Consider the following 19,289-nt stretch of genomic DNA (forward strand, 5'->3'; position numbering starts at 1 on the left):
TCTAGAAATTCGGGAGGTCCTCTCTGTGTCTCTGGCCCTTGAGACATCAGGGAGGCCCTGAGTCGACCCCCAAAATGAAAAGCCACGGACTCTTTCTGTTTTTACCAAAGACGGTCAGACCAGATGAAGGCTTCGGCGGTTCTCCCACCCAACCCCGACTCCCCGGGGCAGGGAGGGCATGGGCTGAGGCAGCCACCTCGGTCACCCTCGTGGACTTCAGAGCCCAAGGTCCCTGAGTATCCTTGGGACAAGCACAGAGTTCCTTGTCCATCAACCTGGACCGAGGTCACTGGGTACCCTTGGGCCCAGCACCTCGGTCCAGGTTTATGGACATGGAACTCCGTGCTTGGCCCGTGAAGTCAGAGATTGAGTAATACTTCATTGATGAAAATAGTCAAACTGTAAAATATTTGAAGACATTTATTTTGAGCCAAATATGAGTGACCAATGGCCCGAGGCACAGTCTCAAGAGGTCCTAAGAACACGTGCCTATGATGGTTGGGCTACAGCTTGGGTTTATACAATTTAGGGAGACATAAGACACCAATCAATACATGTGAGATGAACATTGGTTCTGTGGGAAAGGCAGGACAATTCCAGGCGGGGATGTTCCAAGTCATAGGTGGACTCAATGATTTTCTAATTGGTAACTGGCTGAAAGTTATTGTCTAAAGACCTATAATCAATAGAAAGGAATGTCTGGGTTACCTAAGGCAGGGGTCCCCAATCCTTGGGGCACAGACAGGTACCAGTCCATGGCCTGTTAGGAACTGGGCCCTACTGCAGGAGATGAGCTGCAGGAGCCAAGCTTCACCTGTATCTACAGCCACTCCCCATTGCTCTAATTACCCCTGAGCTCCGCCTGCTGTCAGATCAGCCATAGCATTAGATTCTCACAGGAGCACAAACCCCTATTGCGGACAGTGCATGAGAGGAATCTAGGTTGTGCACTCTTTTTTTTTTTTCTTTTTTTTTTTTTTTTTGAGACGGAGTCTCACTCTGTCACCCAGGCTGGAGTGCAGTGGCTGGATCTTGGCTCACTGCAAGTTCTGCCTCCCAGGTTCACACCACTCTCCCCTCAGCCTCCGGAATAGCTGGGACTATAGGCGCCCGCCACTACACCCGGGTAATGTTTTTGGTATTTTTAGTAGAGACGGGGTTTCACCGTGTTAGCCAGGATGGTCTCTATCTCCTGACCTCGTGATCCGCCCGTCTCGGCCTCCCAAAGTGCTGGGATTACAGGCTTGAGCCACCGCGCCCGGCCTGGTTGTGCACTCTTTATGAGAACCTAATACCTGATGATCTGTCGCTGTCTCACGTAATTCCTCAATGGGACCCTCTAATTACAGGAAAACAAACTCAGGGCTCCCACTAATTCTACATGATGATGAGTTGTATAATTATTTCACTATATATTACAACGTAATAATAGAAATAAAGTGCACAATAAATGTAATGCACTTGAATCATCCTGAAACCGTGAAACCATCCGTGGAAAAAATTGTCTTCCACAAAACTGGTTCCTGGTGTCAAAAAAGGTTGGGGACCACTGAACTAAGGGGTTGTGGAGACCAGGATTCTCATTATGCAGACGGAGCCTCCAGGCAGCAGGCTTCAAAGAGAACAGACTGCAAATATTTCTTAACAGACTTTTAAAAGTGCCAATTGCCCAGTTGATTCTCTCTTGGATCAGGAAAAAGGCTGGCTGGAGAGGGAAAGGGATTCTCTACCGAGTGTAGATTTTCCCCACAAGAGACAGCTTTGCAGGGCTATTTCAAGATATGGCAAAAAAACATATTTGGGGTGGAAATATTTTGGTTTCCTTCTTTATCTGCCATGTGATGTTACGCCAGAGCCTGGTTGGAAAGTCAGCCAGGTTATGTAAGGTTAAATAAAACCCATCTGATGAGGCTTTATGGTTTGAAGGGGGTGACTCTCCAGGATCCTTAGATAGGAATTTGGACAAAAGAAGAAAACGGTCAGAGTTTAGTCCTCAACTTTGTAGACCAGAGTCACGGTGACATCAATCAGAAGTAGCCTTGCCCTTCTGTGGGTCCTAAACTTCCGGAGCAGAAGACCTAGGGGCTGAACTCCTTCCGATGCTGCAGGACTTGATGAAGATGTCTTTGCCCGCCTTTTCCTCCCGCTGCTCCGGCTCAGCTGCAGGTTTCTGGACTGAAGATTCTGTATTTTCAACCTCAGCACGACTCCATCTGGCCCCCAGTGAGCTGACTTTTGTCTGGTCCTGCAAAACTCACATGTGTTGAGTAACACCAACATGGCTGCCTGCACGTGGAATTCCCTGTCCAAACGAGTCATGAATTCATAGATACTCAACATAATTTTTCCCTGATGTTTTCCAGGATAATTTAAAAATTTGTTATGTTTAAAGACATGCAAAATTAGAGAAAATGAGCCTCCATGTACATTCTTTTGTTTCTTTTTCTTTTTTTCTTTTTTTTTTTTTTTTGAGGAGTCTTGCTCTGTCACCAGGCTGGAGTGCAGTGGCGCAATCTCGGCTCACTGCAACCTCTGCCTCCCGGGTTCAAGCGATTCCCTTGCCTCAGCATCCCGAGTAGCTGGGACTACAGGTGCATGCCACCACGCCCGGCTAATTTTTGTTTTTTGTTTTTTGTATTTTAGTAGACATGGGGTTTCACCATGTTGGCCAGGATGGTCTTGATCTCCTGACCTTATGATCTGCCTGCCTCGGCCTCCCAAAGTGCTGGGATTACAGGTGTGAGCCACCGCACCAGGCTGTTTCTTTACTTTCTCTAACAAAACTTGCTTTCTCTTAAAAAGAAGAAGAAAAAAAAAGAGCCTTGGCAGGGCACAGTGGCTCACGCCTGTAATCCCAGCACTTTAGGAGGTTGAGGCAGGCAGATCACAAGGTCAAGAGATCAAGACCATCCTGAAAACCCCGTGTCTACTAAAAATACAAAAATTAGCTGGGTGTGGTGGCACGCACCTGTAATCCCAGCTACTCGGGTGGCTGAGGTAGAAGAATTGCTTGAACCTGGGAGGCAGAGGTTGCAGTGAGCTGAGATTGCACCACTGCACTCCAGCCTGGCAACAGAGCGAGACTCTGTCTCACAAAAAAACAAAAACAGCCTCTATGTACCCATTGGCCAGCTTTAACAATTATCACATGGTTAGTCCTTTTAATTCATTCCCCTATGGTCTTGAACTCCTGACCTCAAGTGATCTGCCTGCCTCAGCTTCCCAAAGTGCTGGGAGCCACTGTGAGCCACTGTGCCTGGCCCTAAAATCTCCATTTTATAGACCAGGAAACAGGCTCAGAAAAGTCACTTTTCCAATATCACACAATTGATAGGTGGGAGCGTCAGAAGTGAAACTTGGCCTCCTTTCTCCAAAGCCTGTGCTCTACTGCCTGTCAGTTAGACGGGGAAGAAAGAGATGGGAAATGGAAACAGGATCACCAGGACAGAGGGAAGAGCCAGGAAACCTGCACACATTCCAAGAGCCACACCTGTGTTGATGCTTTGGCAGGGCTCCATCCAGCCTCTTGGTCAATGGGTCTTTGTCTAGTTATGAAACCATTAAGTGGTTATGTTGGGGCTTGAAGAAAGTCCGTCTATTTCCAAACCCATTGTCCTTTCCAGAGCTGAGATGCTCCTTGAGCAAAGGGGCTGAGCTGCTGTAAAATATTAATGTCAAAAGAGACCTTAAGGACAATCTGGTTAAACTCTTGTTTTCAGATGAAGAAACCAGTGCCTGAAGAAGTCAGATCCAAGGTACACTAGTTAGCTAATTAGTATAAAAGCTGAGAGCACAAGCCAGATTCTCCAATCCTGTGTGCCTGCTATGTCTCAAGAGATTTTTTATTTTTATTTATTTATTTGAGGCAGGGCCTCACTCTGTTGCCCAGGCTGGAGTGCAGTGGTGTGATCATAGCTCACTGTAGCCTCCAACTCCTGGACTCAAGTGATCTTCCCACCTCAGCCTCCCAAGTAGGCACATGCTACCCTGCCTGGCTATTTTTTTTTTTTTTTTGAGACAGAGTCTCGCTCTGTCGCCCAGGCGGGAGTGCAGTGGCCGGATCTCAGCTCACTGCAAGCTCCGCCTCCCGGGTTTATGCCATTCTCCCGCCTCAGCCTCCCAAGTAGCTGGGATCAGATGCACACCACCATGCCTGGCAGATTATTGGTTTGACAAAAGAAAAATAATTCCAGTGCCCTTTACAGCATAAATCCAGGAGAGGAAAAGATTCCAGTGTTTAGTGTTGTCTCTGGAACCTCCCTTCCATTTCCAGTAAGGTGTTCATGGTTCTCTCCAAAAAGGCGCCTTTCTGGATCTTCCTCACTCATTCTCATCATCACCTGTTTTTGCTGCCATCAGCTGGCCAGTAGAGGGTAACCAAACCTTGACTTCCGTTAGAGCAGGCTGGGCAAGCCTCTGGCCCATGACAACTCTGAACATGTCCTTTTTTTTCCAGGAAGCAGAAGACATGTACAGCATGTTGGAAAGCTGCGAAGACATTTGCTAAAGAAATTGAAAGAAAAAAGGAATGAAAGTGGAATGGTGGAGTTAAACGTAATGAAAAAAAAATTATTCAACGCTACTTGTTAAAGCATGGTAAGGAAGACTTTATTCAGGACCATCCTAATAAACACAGAAACCACTGCAGTAGGGTCTTGCAGTGAGGGGAGAGAGATTGGGCTCAGCTCTGAACACAGCATGGGCAGGTGGCAATGTATAGCCAAGGAGTAGGATGGGAGTCAGTGGATGGAAAATGACCAAGAGGAAACATCAGATGGAAGGGGTATTCTTGCTGAAGACAGGCCAGGCTGATCAGACATCACCTGGGGGATGGTGGAGGACAAGGAACCCGATCAGATAAATATCAAGAGTAATTAGATATGGGCTGGGAGCAGTGGCTCACGCCTGTCACCCCAGCACTCTGGCAGGCTGAGGCAGGTGGATCACTTGAGGTCAGGAGTTCGAGACCAGCCTGGCCAACGTAGTGAAACCCCGACTCTAAAAAAAATACAAAAATTAGCTGGGGGTGGTGGTGTGCGCCTGTAGTCCCAGCTACTCGGGAGGCTGAGTCAGGAGACTCGCTTGAACCCAGGAGGTGGAGGTTGCAGTGAGCCGAGACCGTGCTCTCCAGCTTGGGCAACAGAGATTGTCTTAAAAAAAAAAATCAAGAAAGAAAAGAAAAAGAAAAAAGAGTAATTAGATATGGAGGGTGGGAGGTTTTTGCTAAACTAACTTAGCAGGGTTCTTGCTAAAACTGGATTTTAGGCCCTTGCATGGTGGCTCATGACTGTAATCCCAGCACTTCAGGAAGTTGAGGTGGTAGGATTGCTTGAGGCCCAGGAATTTGAGACCAGTTTGGGCAACATAGCAAGACCCTGTCTCTGCAAAAAATTAAAAAAAAAAAAAAATTCTAGGCGTAGTGGTGCATGCCTGTAGTCCCAGCTGAGGCTGAGACAGGAGGATTGCTTGAGTCTAGGAGGTTGAGGCTGCAGTGAGCCATGATCATGCCACTGCGCTCCAGACTGAGCAACAGAACGAGACCCTGTCTTACAAAAATAAAGAAAAATAAATCCAGTTCTGGGTCGGACACTGGCTCATGCCTGTAATCCCAGCACTTTGGGAGGCCAAGGTGGGAGGATTGCTTGAGGACAGGAGTTTGAGACCAGCCTGGGCAACACAGAGGGACCCCATCTCTATAAAAGAAAATAATTACAAAAAAAAAAAAAAAAATAGGGCTGGGTGTGGTGGCTCACACCTGTGAGGCCAAGTCAGGCAGATCACTTGAGCCCAAGAGTTCAAGACCAGCCTGGGAAATAGCCAGACAGTCTCTACAAAAAATACACACAAAAAATACACACAAAAAAGTAGCTGTGGTCCCAGCTACTCAGGAGGCTGAGGCAGCAGGATTGCTTGAATCCAGGAGTTCAGGCTGAAGTGAGCTATGATCACACCACTGCACTCCAGCCTGGGTGACAGTAAGATCCTATCTCAAAAAATGTGTGTGTGTGTAGCTGGGGTCTGCACCAGCCATAGGTAGTGTCAGAATTGAACTGAATCATAGGGCACCCAGTTGGTGTCCAGAGAGATAGATAATTGGTAGGTGTATCAAAAAAATCACATATTGTGTCAGAAGTGCAAGTAAAAACAGTTCACAGATGTGTTTGGATGCCTCCTGGGCACAATCTCACATCCTCCTAGTTCACCCTTTTTCTTTGAAGTCTCACTCTGTTGCCCAAGCTGGAGTGCAGTGGCATGATCTCGGCTCACTGCACCTCCACCTCCTGGGTTCAAACAATTCTCCGGGCTCAGCCTTCCGAGCAGCTGGGACTACAGGCGCCTGCCACCACGCCCAGCTAATTTTTGTATTTTTAGTAGAGAGGGGGTTTCACCATGTTGGCCCGGCTGGTCTGGAACTCCTGACCTCAGGTGATCTGCCCGCCTCAGCCTCCCAAAGTGCTGGGATTGCAGGTGTGAGCCACCATGCCCGGCCATGTCTATCAGTCTTAGGGTCTGTTGTACCAGTAATTCCGTAAGAGGAGAGGGTATAATGAGGCATGTCTGGCTTCCCCTTCCCATCATGGCCTGAACTAGTTTTTCAGGTTAACTTTGGAATGCCTTTGGCTGAGAGGAGAGGTCCATTCAGGTGACTGGGAGGCCTTTGAAATTTAATTTTGGTTTATAAAGTAAACAAATAGTTTTGCATGAGAATTTTGTCTGTGGGTTGCAGCTCCAGTCTTTTAACTTTGAAATACTTTTTTTCTTCGCCCCCAATGTGTATTTATGCAACCAAGGATGACAAAAACAAAAAACAAACCAGCACAAGCACTGCCACCTAGAGAAGATAATTTATTGTTTTACCATGACTCAGAAGAGAAACAACGTAAAGAGATTACAAATCCCCACAATTTCCTTCCCCAACCTCACTAACATTTCTTTATCAGACACCACTGGCCTCCTAAAATGGACCACTATGCATGTGTACATATTTCATTATGCTGCCATTTCTCTTACGATTAAAACTTTAGCCCTCAATCGAGGTTTCCAATGGTTACTTTTAGTGGAGGAGTTTCCTAGCTTTTAAAAAATCACTTTTCCTCTAAGATTCCATTATTTATTGAAAGAAGTCTTTCTAGAAATGTTAAGGAGGATTTTAAATGAACAAACTCAATTAAAAAAAATCACATATTGAACATCTAACCAAGCATCTGGACTCTTCGGAACCTAGTAAAGTAAAAAATCCAGTTTTAACAACAGTAACTTCATTCTGCGGTTATACAGAGACAAGTACGTTTCTTCTTTTGGTCTAATTTATTCTAAACGAAGAAGCTGGGAACTGACAAAACAGGACAGGTTGTTTTTAATTCAGTCTACAAATAAACAAGACAATGCCTGAGTTAGCTCTCTATATAGATGTAGGCTTATGCTGACCTCGTTGTAAAATCTGTATTTAACTAAAAGTTAATAAAAATACATATGCTCATTTTAAAATACCGATTTTGCTTGGCTATCCCACCCCTTACCCCCAAACTCATATATTTTTAGGACAAGATTTTCCTGCATAACCACAACCTGTCTCCTCCCACCCCACCCCCCTCATATATGTTCTCAAATAAGAACCCCTGCAATCAGCAGAAGCATCTCTAATCTAACATGCTTTGTCCTTGCGAGGGCAGACTAAAAACTTTAAAAAGCAGCCAGATGCTCTTCCCTGGTTGAGGTGAGGGGAAGGTGCTCGGGTATCAACCCCGGCACGCTCCAACAGCCTTTCCTCGGCCCCTCTTCAGGTCTCCTAATTACTCTTTCTCAGCACAGAGTACGGGGCTGTTACCGTCCTCGTCCCCCTTCTCCTTCCGCACCGCACTTAACCTTGCTGGAAGACTAAATGATGGTGATTTAGGGCAACTGTGGCTGCCTGGACCCTTCCCCAGACCAAAGGAACTTAAAACTCAAAACCTGACACTGGAATGAAATCCAAGTTTTAAAATATCACCCTTCAATCACTCACAGATCTTTCTATCTTAAAATACTCAGTCTCACTCCTTAATGAGTGGTTGCTGAAGGGAGACAATTCCATTTTAAAGACGTATTCACTTTACTGATTACTGTGCAGTTTGATTACTGTGCAGTTTGAGTTAAGTCATGATTCTTTAGTAAATGGAGGTGAGAATCTCAGATTCAAGTCGTCGGAGACCATGATTTAGAAGTCTACCAAACACCCAGTTTCCTCCCACTGTTTTAGGGTAACAGGAAAACATGAGATCGGGGTGGTGTCTGCTATTAGATGGAACCACACATCGTGAAATTCAAATCTCGTGTTAAGACATTCTGGATTGTGGGATGTCAAAAGTATTTTCCAAACTTTTATTTGACCTGCAGACTTGGAGATGGCTTACCTCCCTATAACTTCAAGTTTGTTTCACAAAACTTTGAAAAGTAAAACAGATAATCTCATTTTCAGATAATAAAAAATTAATCTGAATAGCAAAATAACTGCTTTTAAATGTACAGTAGTGTGTCCATTCTAAAAAAAAAAAAAAAAATCCCTAAATCTATGTTAGAAAAACTTTTCAAACAATAATGCTTTTTATTAAATTCTCCAGTAGTAGTTGAAATAAAAATCTACCCTAATGTCTACGAAATGATCTATTTCTATCACTGACTTTTCTTTTTCTCTGATACTATATTTAACAATCTGCAGACTTTCACCCGATTTCCCAGATGGGAAAACCTCAGCCCCCTCGTATTTCTGAGAAGTTGCTCAGAGTAGCATACAGAGAAATATACCCTCCCCGAGAAGTATTGCTGGCACTGTTTGAGTGTATTTCAGCACTGTTATTCCAATTCATACACAGAGTCTTCCATGAGGATGACAGGCCCCCCCGGGAAGTACTGCTGGCACTGTTTGAGTGTATTTCAGTACGGTTATTCCAATTCATACACAGAGTCTTCCATGAGGATGGTAGGATGAACCTGGTTAGCTGGTTTTGGATAAGTAGGTCAGCATGACCACCTGGAATAAAAGTGACTGACTCTAGGACAAAAATTTAAAAAAAGATGCTTTCACAGCAACGAGTCTTCACAAAACCTCTCTCCTAATAATCACAGACCAGGGGAAGAAAAGTGGGAGCAGGGAACACAGGAACACAAAGGGAATATTGCAAAATGCTTCCCAAGCTTCATCAGACAGACTTCCTGCAATGCCGCGACTGGATGCATCTGCACACAATTCCGGGGAAAGCCCACCTTGCTGCTCTCCTATCCCCAATTGTCTTTCCTTTTCTCTGTTTTTTTTTTTTTTTTTTTTTTTTTGAGACAGAGAGTCTCACTCTGTCACCCAGGCTGGAGTGCAGTGGTGCAATCTTGGCTCACTGCAAACTCTGCCTCCCAGATTCAGGTGATTCTCCTGCCTCAGCCTCCCGAGTAGCTGGGACTACAGGTGCCCGCGACCATTCCCGGCTAATTTTTGTATTTTTAGTAGAGATGGGCTTTCACCACGTTGGCCAGGCTGGTCTCAAACTCCTGACCTCAAGTGATCCACCCGCCTCGGCCTCCTAAAGTGCTGAAATTACAGGAGTGAGCCACCATGCCCGGCCAGTTCTATACCTTTTTTTTTTTTTTTTGAGATGGAGTCTCTCTCTGTCGCCCAGGCTGGAGTGCAGTGGCACCGTCTTGGCTCACTGCAGCCTCCATCTCCTGGGTTCAAGCGATTCTCCTGCCTCAGCCTCCCAAGTAGATGGGACTACAGGTGCCTGCCACCACGCCCGGCTAATTTTTTGTACTTTTAGTAGAGACGAAGTTTCACCATGTTAGCCACGATAGTCCGATCTCGTGACCTCGTGATCCACCCACTTCAGCCTCCAAAGTGCTGGGATTACAGGCCTGAGCCACTGTGCCCACCTTTTCCCCAATTTTCTAAGCATAAGGATTTAAGAGTGAGTTAGTGGGAAAGCATGACTACGGTTTAGAGAACCTGGTCAGCTGAAGCAGTCCCAATTGGTGATTCCAGTACACTTCCTGCTCTCGCTTCATGCAGAAGACCCTCTACTGACAAGAGAATCCATCCCCTTTGCACACAATGGTCACCTGACAGCTCAGAGGTCAACTTCTTGGTTTTGAGGAAAAACTCAAAAGGCTGCACATGTTTAAAGGAGTTGTTCCATTTCAGTGCCCCATTAGCCTGTCTTTCCTCAGAAATTTACCAATCTCTTGATGTGATAAGCACCGAACTATGAAGCTTTTCCCTTCATCTCCCTGCTGCTCTGTTCTGTGAACCGACATTTTGTCTACAACCACACTTGATTTCTTCACTGTTTGCTCCGAAACTTCACTTTTTCTGAGTGATGTGTTCTGTCAAGTAGGCTAAAATAAAATACAGAATCTGCTTACAGGTAATACACAGAACAATAACAGACTGAAGGTACAAAACACACATGGACATTATGGTCATATAAAATATAAAGAAGTATCTAACATTAACAATTTTTCTAAGAAGTTGCACATTTTGTTATTTTTTTTAAAGCATTTCCCCACATTTTTTTTTTCATCTGTAGATTCTCTGCAGTTAAGATTGAGCTCCCTTTTTTTTTTTTTTTGATACGGAGTCTCGCTCTGTCACCCAGGCTGGAGCACAGTGGCGCGATCTCGGCTCACTGCAACCTCTGCCTCCCAGGTTCAAGTAATTCTCCTGTCTCAGCCTCCCGAGTAGCTGGGACTACAGGCGCGCACCACCACGCCCAGCTAATTTTTTTTGTATTTTTAGTAGAGACAGGGTTTCACCATGTTGACCAGGCTGGTCTCGAACTACTGACTTCATGATCCGCACGCCTCGGCCTCCCAAAGTGCTGGGATTACAGGGGTGAGCCACCGCGCCCGGCCAAGATTGAGCTCCCTCTTGCAATGTTTCTCAAATTCATCACATGATTATTGGAACATACTGACGGAATTTTCTGTCTGAAGCAATGAGTGCTATACATGAAAATTTTCCTCACATATAATATTCATCGTTTATTTACAGTGTAAGCTTTCTGATGCTAAGGGCTGAGATGTGATTAAAGGCTTTGCCATATTCATCACATTCAGGAGGTTCCTTTCTGGAATAAATTCTCTGATGTCTATGTGAACTGTCCCACGTACCACATGTCAATCTCTCTACACATATTTAGTAGTTTGACTTTTATGCCTTTAATAATAAGTGCTTTACATATCAAGATGTCTCATACATCGATATTCTAAGGTTTTAGCCTTGCCTGCCAGGCTGGAGTAGAAACAAATACCCAACAACCTGAGGATTTGACTTCTCTTCCTGGCAAAGGTAGGTTATATACTGAAAAACTCTTCAAAAATTTCCATTAGGACAACTAGCATGCTAATGGTTAGCTGCAGAATGTTTCAACTGTTATTAGACTTCAGTGGGCCAAGAACTTTTGAATGACTATCTTGAATGCCAATTAGATGTTGCAAGCGTTTTTGACCATGACCCAATTACACTTTGCACTGAGCATCTGATAAACAAATGCACTGCAAGTGGTTTTAATCAACAGTTGTAGCCTGTTTTCCTCAGAAAACACATCTTCAAATAGCTGCTTCAAGGAGAGCATGTGCTGAAGATCCAAAGCAACCCTAGTGGCAGCTATCCAACAAAGTCAGGAAGATGTCCCCATGAAACGGAATTAAATGTGAGGGCACAGGTCACATTTAACCTTCATTTAAAAACAAAACTAAAAAATGATGGCTGATTTATATCAGCATGTAGTTGTGGCTGAAGGAAAAAAAAAAAAAAAAAGGCCAATGTAAACATGACCAAAGTCCTTTCTCTCTTAAAAAATAAGTGCTTGGGTCATTGCCCAGAGTTCCACACCTCACTTCCAGTTTCTTTCCTTTTTTTCTGAGACGGAGTTTTGCTCGTCACCCATGCTGGAATGCAGTGGCGAAATCTTGGCTCACTGCAACCTCTGCCTCCTGGGTTCAAGTGATTCTCCCGCCTCAGCCTCCCAAGTAGCTGGGATTACAGGCGCCCGCCACCACGCCCAGCTAATTTTTGTATTTTTAGTAGAGACGGGCTTTCACCACGTTGGCCAGGCTGGTCTCAAAACTCCTGACCTCAGGTGATCCACACGCCTCAGCCTCCCAAAGTGCTGGGATTACAGGCGTGAGCCACCACGCCTGGCCTCAGTTGCTTTCTAGAGGGCAAAAGTCCTTGCTCAAAAGCACCAGCAGTTTTCTACATAACCACTGCTGTGGCTTATTCTTTGAAGAAAATCCTTAAGATATTTTCTGCCTCCATTTTACTATAAAAAGTTACTTAGATATACTTTTCTGGAGTAACAGGTTTTTCTTCCATTGCATGGGTAGAAATATCCTGGTGACTGGTTGACTTGCAACAACGTTTTCCCAAGTAATGCTGACGAAACTGCCTAGAAGCTATGGGGAAGTTGTGGTTGGTTTAAGTCATAAAGCCAAGGAGAGGCCAAAGAATGACCACTGTGCAGAGTTTTAGCTCCCACTTCGTTGGTTCCATATAAAACCATTTGGTCTCACGGACTTTAGCTGCTGATCAGTGAATGATTGATGAGTAATAGTTTTAGTATAAATTTCTCAAGGGAAAGTCTCAAACTATAAATGGTGTTCTCTTGTTATGGGAAGGTCACACTGATAGTCTGGAGGTTTGTTCTCAGTCTACGTTTCTGTTTCCGCAGGGCTGTCCTAGCCTTGGGTAGGACCCTTGTCCTACTCGAGGGGCGATGACTACCTACACAGCTCACAATCTCCTGTGTGTGAAACAGTCTCCTGCCATCAGCTTCTAGGTAGCCAGCTGCACCCTGCGCACAGACGATGGGACCAGTGAAAGTCTCATAACCTCACCTCAGTCTTTAGTGACAAGAAACAGAAAAGTCACTGTGCACTATGACGGTGACACAACCAGCCACATCTCAGTACACTGCTGAGTTTCTCAGAGCAACAATGTATATTTAGTAATTGCCAGTAAACAACTAATGCTTTTGCAAAGTTACTGGAAAAGCGTGGGAAAAAACACTCCCTACCATGTTCCTTTTTCTGAAAAGCAACAAAAATCACATCTTCTGAACTCCAGTATCTAAGTTACAAATGATTCAGAAAATCCCCAAGTCATCATCCTGTTCAGCGGCTAACTGAAAAGAATTCTAAGAGCTTTGCCACAGAAAGATGTAAAAAAAAAAAAAAAAAAAGACCTTCATCAGTGTTCATATTTTTCTTCAAGATGACGATGATAAAGTCATTTCTGACATTCCATGGTATTTACTCACTGATCTGTTTAGAAAGTCTATGCAGGCGGCTGACTAGTGCCTTTCGTTTATATTTGGAACAAAAATAGCATCAGACCCTAGAGGTTTAGCATGCCTTGTGGCTATGAAGGTCCTCTTGAGAAGCTGGGCCAGGCTACCATATTTCAGGAACTCATGATTCACAGACCTTTATCACAGACGTAGAGGTCCTGTAGAAGTCAGTCTGAATGAGTGCCTCTTAGGTGTTCAGCACTCACTGTGTCCAGCACTGTGCTGGCAGGGATAGAAATATATCCCTTGACAACTTAATCTTTTTTGGGGGTGGGGGGGTGGTTAAAAACTTCATACATGAAACAACGAAGGATTAAAAGGCAGTATACAATCAAGTGCTAACTTGTGGAGAAACGCATTTAGGAGTGCGACAGTGCTTTAGGGATTTCAAGAAGGGAGAGGTGTATTTTGAGTTGTTGTTGCCATTTCAATCGAACTGATCTCAGGGATGAGGATAGAACCATCTACATTTGTTGCAGTCCTTTGGAACTGTAGACTGGTGCACATACCCTCTCTTTCGGGAAGAGATAGAAATCTTTGGTTTGATACTGATTAGCACAGTCCTAGATTTCTACAGCTTTGGTAGGCTACCAGTGATCATATATATAACATATTGTATATATAACTAGCTTGAGCAGCATGTCCCAATGTTGTTTTTGTTTTCACTGTCCTTCTTTTTTGAGGAATAAGCAGGATGTTGGCCAAAGTAGGGTTTGTCTGCAGCAAGTAGCATCCTAACCTCCGTATCACATTCGTGGAGCCAATCTTGATCTTTGAACTATTATGTTGTGGTTGCCGAGAGTCCAAGAGTGCCTTAAAGGTATCCTCATTACTGAAAAGCTGGACATTTCACTCTGCATGTGCTTTTATCTTGTGTGGAAATCTCACGTGGATTATCCGTAAGATAAGCTTCTCCCTGCAGGGGCTGTGTAGAGGGATTATATGCCAAACTACTACATAAAGGCAGAACACTGCTGCTGTGACTCGAAGGATCCTTAAGTGTGATTTTTCTTTTTTAATCCGTGGAGGCTGTATTTCTTTTTCCCTCCAAGGGCACACATCTCTGAAATAATTTTAGAAACAAAAGGGGGAAATGGCTCGATGACAAATTCTTCCTTTACACACAACTTTTCAGGAATGCGCCAAATGCATCAAGGGAGGCTGGGCTGTACTCAGAGGCTCGCTCTCTGGCATGGATTCTGTGATGCAGAGTGAGGGTGGAGCTGCGGGTGAAGGCCTTGCCACACTTAGTGCACTTGTAGGGCTTTTCTCGAGTGTGAATTCTCCGATGCAAAATCAGGTACGAGTTTCGGTTGAAAGCTTTTCCACATTCACTACATTCATAGGGTTTCTCCCCTGTGTGGATTCTCTGATGCTTGGTGAGGTCTGAGCTCTGGCTGAAGGCCTTCCCGCACTCATTACATTCATAAGGTTTCTCTCCAGAGTGGATGCGCTGATGGAGGATGAGATTGGAACTGTGGCTGAAGGCCTTGCCACACTCGTTACATTCATGAGGTTTCTCTCCTGTGTGGATCCTCTGATGCAGGACAAGGTTGGAGTTAAGACTGAAGGCTTTCCCACACTCACTACATTCATAGGGCTTTTCTCCAGTGTGGATGATTTTATGGCGGATAAGGCTTGAACTTCGCGTGAAGCATTTACCACATTCATCGCATCTGTGAGACTTTGTTCCTGTGGGAACTTCTTCAGGGGTGGTGAAGTTGGAGCTCAGACTGAAGCTTCTTCCCAATCCTTTCCCCTTCTCCCTTGGACCTCTCTCTCCTGGGGTGGTTTTTTTGTCCTTTCCTGTAGCTGGCCCTGAATCTCTCTTCTCTTTCCCGGTTTTCTCCTCAGGGATTTTCTGCTGTCTTTCTCCTGTTTTGCCCTCCTGGTCACGTTTCTCTCCAAACTCTTTCTGGAATCTTCCTGCTGTCTCCCCACGTGATGCCGAATCTTCTGTGGTTTCAGCCTTTGAGGTTGACTCCTCGTTCTCATTCCTGTTTTCACCACCTGACACAATACATAGAAAATTCAAATCGCACCTTTTTCTTTTCAATATACAGGTGGATCAAGTGACAGTTTCCTGGGAAGCTTCTACACGGCTGCAAAATGATTTTGCAATATTTTTATTTTTACTTCTTTTGAGACAGAGTCTCGCTCTGTCACCCAGGCTGGAGAGCAGTGGCGCAATCTCGGTTCACTGCAACCTCCGCCTCCCGGGTTCAAGCGATTCTCCTGCCTCAGCCTCCCAAGCAGCTGGGACTGCAGGTGCATGCTACCACGCCCAGGTAACTTTTGTATTTTTTCAGTAGACACGGGGTTTCACCATGTTGGCCAGGCTGCTCTCAAACTGCTGACCTCAGGTGATCCGCCTGCTTTGGCTTCCCAAAGTGATGGGATTACAGGCGTGAGCCACTGCACCCGGCCTGACTTCACAATATTAATTGGAGTAAAATAGGAGAAAAACAAGGGGAAAAACTGGGACAACAGGAAGATCTGTTGTTCTAATTTTGGAACAACAAAAATCTGGAAAATGAGAGTGCAGGTAAAGAGTGGAGAGTAAGGGGAAATGACAACAGAGGGAACATGGGGAGAGGACGGGAAGAAACAGACACAAGGGGAATGAGTAGAGGGAAGAGAACAAGTCATGGCAGGAGGGAAGGGAAGAGAAGCAGGAGCCTTCAGAGGTCACAGGTCTACCACTGGATCACCTGATAATTAACTGGAAGGTTTATGTATACATTTAAAACATCATGTTCCATTTCTAACAAGTATTCATAAGTTCAAAAAAAGAACAGGTCTTTCATAGAAAATGATTAGTGGTATTAGCAGAAAGGAATACAGTTTAAAAAGGAAAAGTAAATATTTCTCCAGTTCTGTGAGTTTTCTATCAACAAGCTGATGATTAACAGGCAAACAAGAAACTTTGTTTTTTTTTTTTTTGAGACGGAGTCTCGCTCTGTCGCCCAGGCTGGAGTGCAGTGGCCAGATCTCAGCTCACTGCAAGCTCCGCCTCCCGGGTTTACGCCATTCTCCTGCCTCAGCCTCCCGAGTAGCTGGGACTACAGGCGCCCGCCACCACGCCTGGCTAGTTTTTTTGTATTTTTTTAATAGAGACGGGGTTTCACCGTGTTAGCCAGGATGGTCTCGGCCTCCCAAAGTGCTGGGATTACAGGCTTGAGCCACCGTGCCTGGTCAAGAAACTTTGTTTTGTTTTTTTTTTTGTTTTTCAGACAGGGTCTTGTTCTATCACCCAGGCTGGAGTACAGTGGCATGAGCACAGCTCACTGCAGCCTCAATCTCCTGGGCTCAAGTGATCCTCCTGCCTCAGACTCCCAAGCAGCTGGCACTACAGGCCTGCACCACCCTGCCTGGCTAATTTTTAAAATTTTTTGTAGAGACAGTGGTCTTGCTATATTGCCCATGCTGGTCCTGAACTCCTGGCTTCAAGCAATCCTCCTGCCACAGCCTCCTCAAGTATTGGGATTACAGGTGTGAGCCGGTGTGCCTGGCCAAGGAACTTGTTTTGAACCTGGCAGGCTACAGGAACCGTCAGACACATGGAATAGTTTCTCTCCACCAGGGAGAGGAGCACAGAGCTGACAGTGCTCAAGTAACAGAGGAGTAGGTGAAAAAGGTGGTTACAACATTAGTATAAATAACTAAACCCTTCACTGACTGACACAGAATAACTAAGAATGAAAAAGAAACAGAAAACAATGCTGGAGACCAGGTGCAGTGGCTTGATCCTGTTAAATCCCAGAACTCCGGGAAGCGGAGACAGGTGGATCGCTTTAGCCCAAGGGTTTCAGACCAGCCTAGGCAACATGGCGAAACCTCTTCTCTACAAAAAAGGCAAAAATTAGCTGGGCATGGTGATGCATGCCTGTAGTCCCAGCTACTTGGGAAGATGAGGTGGGAGGATTGCTTGACCCTGGGAGGTCAAGGCTGCAGCAAGCTGTGATCGCAGCACTGCATGCCAGCCTGGGAAACAGCAAGACCCTGTCTCAAAAAAAAAAAAAAAAAAATTCATCCAGCACAAAGAGCAAGTACCAAGAGAAATTATAAGCCCCATGTATGCCTGATCAAAAACAGAACTTGATGTTTCATTAGTAACATCCTTCATGTTCACGCTGTATTCACACTCCCTTTGCCCTCTCCAGGTAGAAGCTTGCTGCGGACCTCCCTATTACTGTACTCACGTGAGGGCTTCCTTGCAGCACTGTCCTGAGGGGTTAAGATCCAGCAGAGACAAATGGAAATGTCTGCCAACAGTGTCACCTTGTCTTATCTGGCTGATGCCCCTTGAACTTCCTTGTTCTTACTACACATCCAGGACCCAGAGCTCTTCATAGAAAATCACCATTAAGTTTGGAAGCTGGGAATCCTCATCACAAGGACAGTCCAGGTGCAAGTTCGTGGAATTATACAAAGCAGTGTATTGGAATCACACTAATCACACAGGATGGAAGAAGCCAGAAAGCCAACAGAAGGATGCTTGGTAGTTTCGGGAATGTGGTACCAGGACAATGGATTGGGATTAGACGGATGATCAGTTCGCCTGGTCATCTCTGCTAGGAAAGAGATATTCCCCCGACAGAGACACCTAAACTGTAATCCATGGGAACGGAGCAGAACTGCCTTCCAGGCAACTGAGTGGCTGAAGAGGTGAGGACTTGGAATGCAATTATTTCTGATTCTAAAGAGCGAAAACTACCTAGCGATAAAAAACCCACCTGGAATCAGGGTCACAGTACCATGCTTTTGGAGTTAAATGAACACAAACATTCTCACTCTCCATCTGGTCTAAAAAAGGGGGTAGGGGCCGGGCATGGTGGCTCAAGCCTGTAATCCCAGCACTTTGGGAGGCCGAGACGGGCAGATCACGAGGTCAGGAGATCGAGACCATCCTGGCTAACAAGGTGAAACCCCGTCTCTACTAAAAATACAAAAAACTAGCCGGGTGAGGTGGCGGGCGCCTGTAGTCCCAGCTACTCGGGAGGCTGAGGCAGGAGAATGGCGTAAACCCAGGAGGCGGAGCTTGCAGTGAGTTGAGATCTGGCCACTGCACTCCAGCCTGGGCGGCAGAGTGAGACTCCATCTCAAAAAAAAAAAAAGCGGCGGGGTAGGTAGTCTCTAACTCCTCACCAACACCCAGTTGAACACATCAGAGATTCCACAGCTAACACACAGAGACAAAACCATCTTACCAGACAGTAAGCCTGCATCCGTCTTACCCTGGGGAAATGTGCTCCCATAATTCTCCTGCCTGTGGTCCCTGCTGAGATTCCTCCGAGCCAGATTCTGACATCCCCATTCCTCCAGAATGAGGGACACAGCCATGTCCTCAATCTTCACCATTGCCTGAAATAACAGGAGACAAACAGTCATTTCCCCCCAAACTCAGGGACAATCCCATTGCTCAAACCTGGAGTCAGGAACAGAGGTGGCTGCAAAGCTACAGGATGCTGGGAAGAAAAGGGTGGCCAGAACCTGGGCGTGGGGGGAAGTTTGTGGTAGAAAGATGCTAAAAGGAGGGGACAGGGTTCGGGCTTCTTTGAGAGCAGGGGCATCCAGAGTGGCCTGTGGAGACCACCAAGAGAGCTCAGGAACAGAGGCAGATGCTGGGGACTCAGGAGAGCAGAGGGGCCACAACTCACCTGGGAATCCGCTGTGAATAGTGCAGATGCCATCCCTTGGTCTCTGGGACTACCCTCATGAGGGGGAGCAGGAACATGGGCAGCAGGAAGAGCTGGGGGAGGAAAAAGGGGCTGTGAGTAAATCAGCTCTGCTCTGAGCCTTGCTCAAGGAAGGGCTCGGGGCACATTCCTTCCTGCACCAGCCACTGTTCAATGTTTAGGTCCCAAACAGAGAATTCCAGACAACACAAATGAGAGAACACGGGGCCTCAGTTTTCCCAAGACCTCTACTCCTGACCAGGAGTCATAAAAAGGTCCTAATCACCTGGTCCAACCC

The 19,289-nt window shown here is 45.7% G+C and overlaps 1 protein-coding gene across 2 annotated transcripts in view; it reads right to left on the reverse strand.

Moving 5' to 3' along the window:
* Positions 1 to 4,110: 4,110 nt before the first annotated feature.
* The window catches only part of ZKSCAN1 (zinc finger with KRAB and SCAN domains 1), a 29,717-nt gene continuing 14,538 nt past the window's right edge, over positions 4,111 to 19,289 (reverse strand). The window contains exons 4-6 of one of the 2 annotated variants that reach the window (XM_021935166.2): positions 18,974 to 19,065; positions 18,551 to 18,677; positions 4,111 to 4,503 (exon numbers count right to left, since the gene is read on the reverse strand). In XM_021935166.2, coding sequence (XP_021790858.1) covers positions 4,337 to 4,503; positions 18,551 to 18,677; positions 18,974 to 19,065 — 386 coding nt within the window. In that variant the 3' untranslated portion in view covers positions 4,111 to 4,336. Of the gene's footprint in view, positions 4,504 to 10,507; positions 15,324 to 18,550; positions 18,678 to 18,973; positions 19,066 to 19,289 lie in introns of those variants that run through there. The other variant, XM_017956209.3, reaches the window with a different exon arrangement.

Source organism: Papio anubis, chromosome 4 (genome assembly GCF_008728515.1).
Source record: "Papio anubis isolate 15944 chromosome 4, Panubis1.0, whole genome shotgun sequence".
Lineage (NCBI taxonomy): Eukaryota > Metazoa > Chordata > Mammalia > Primates > Cercopithecidae > Papio > Papio anubis.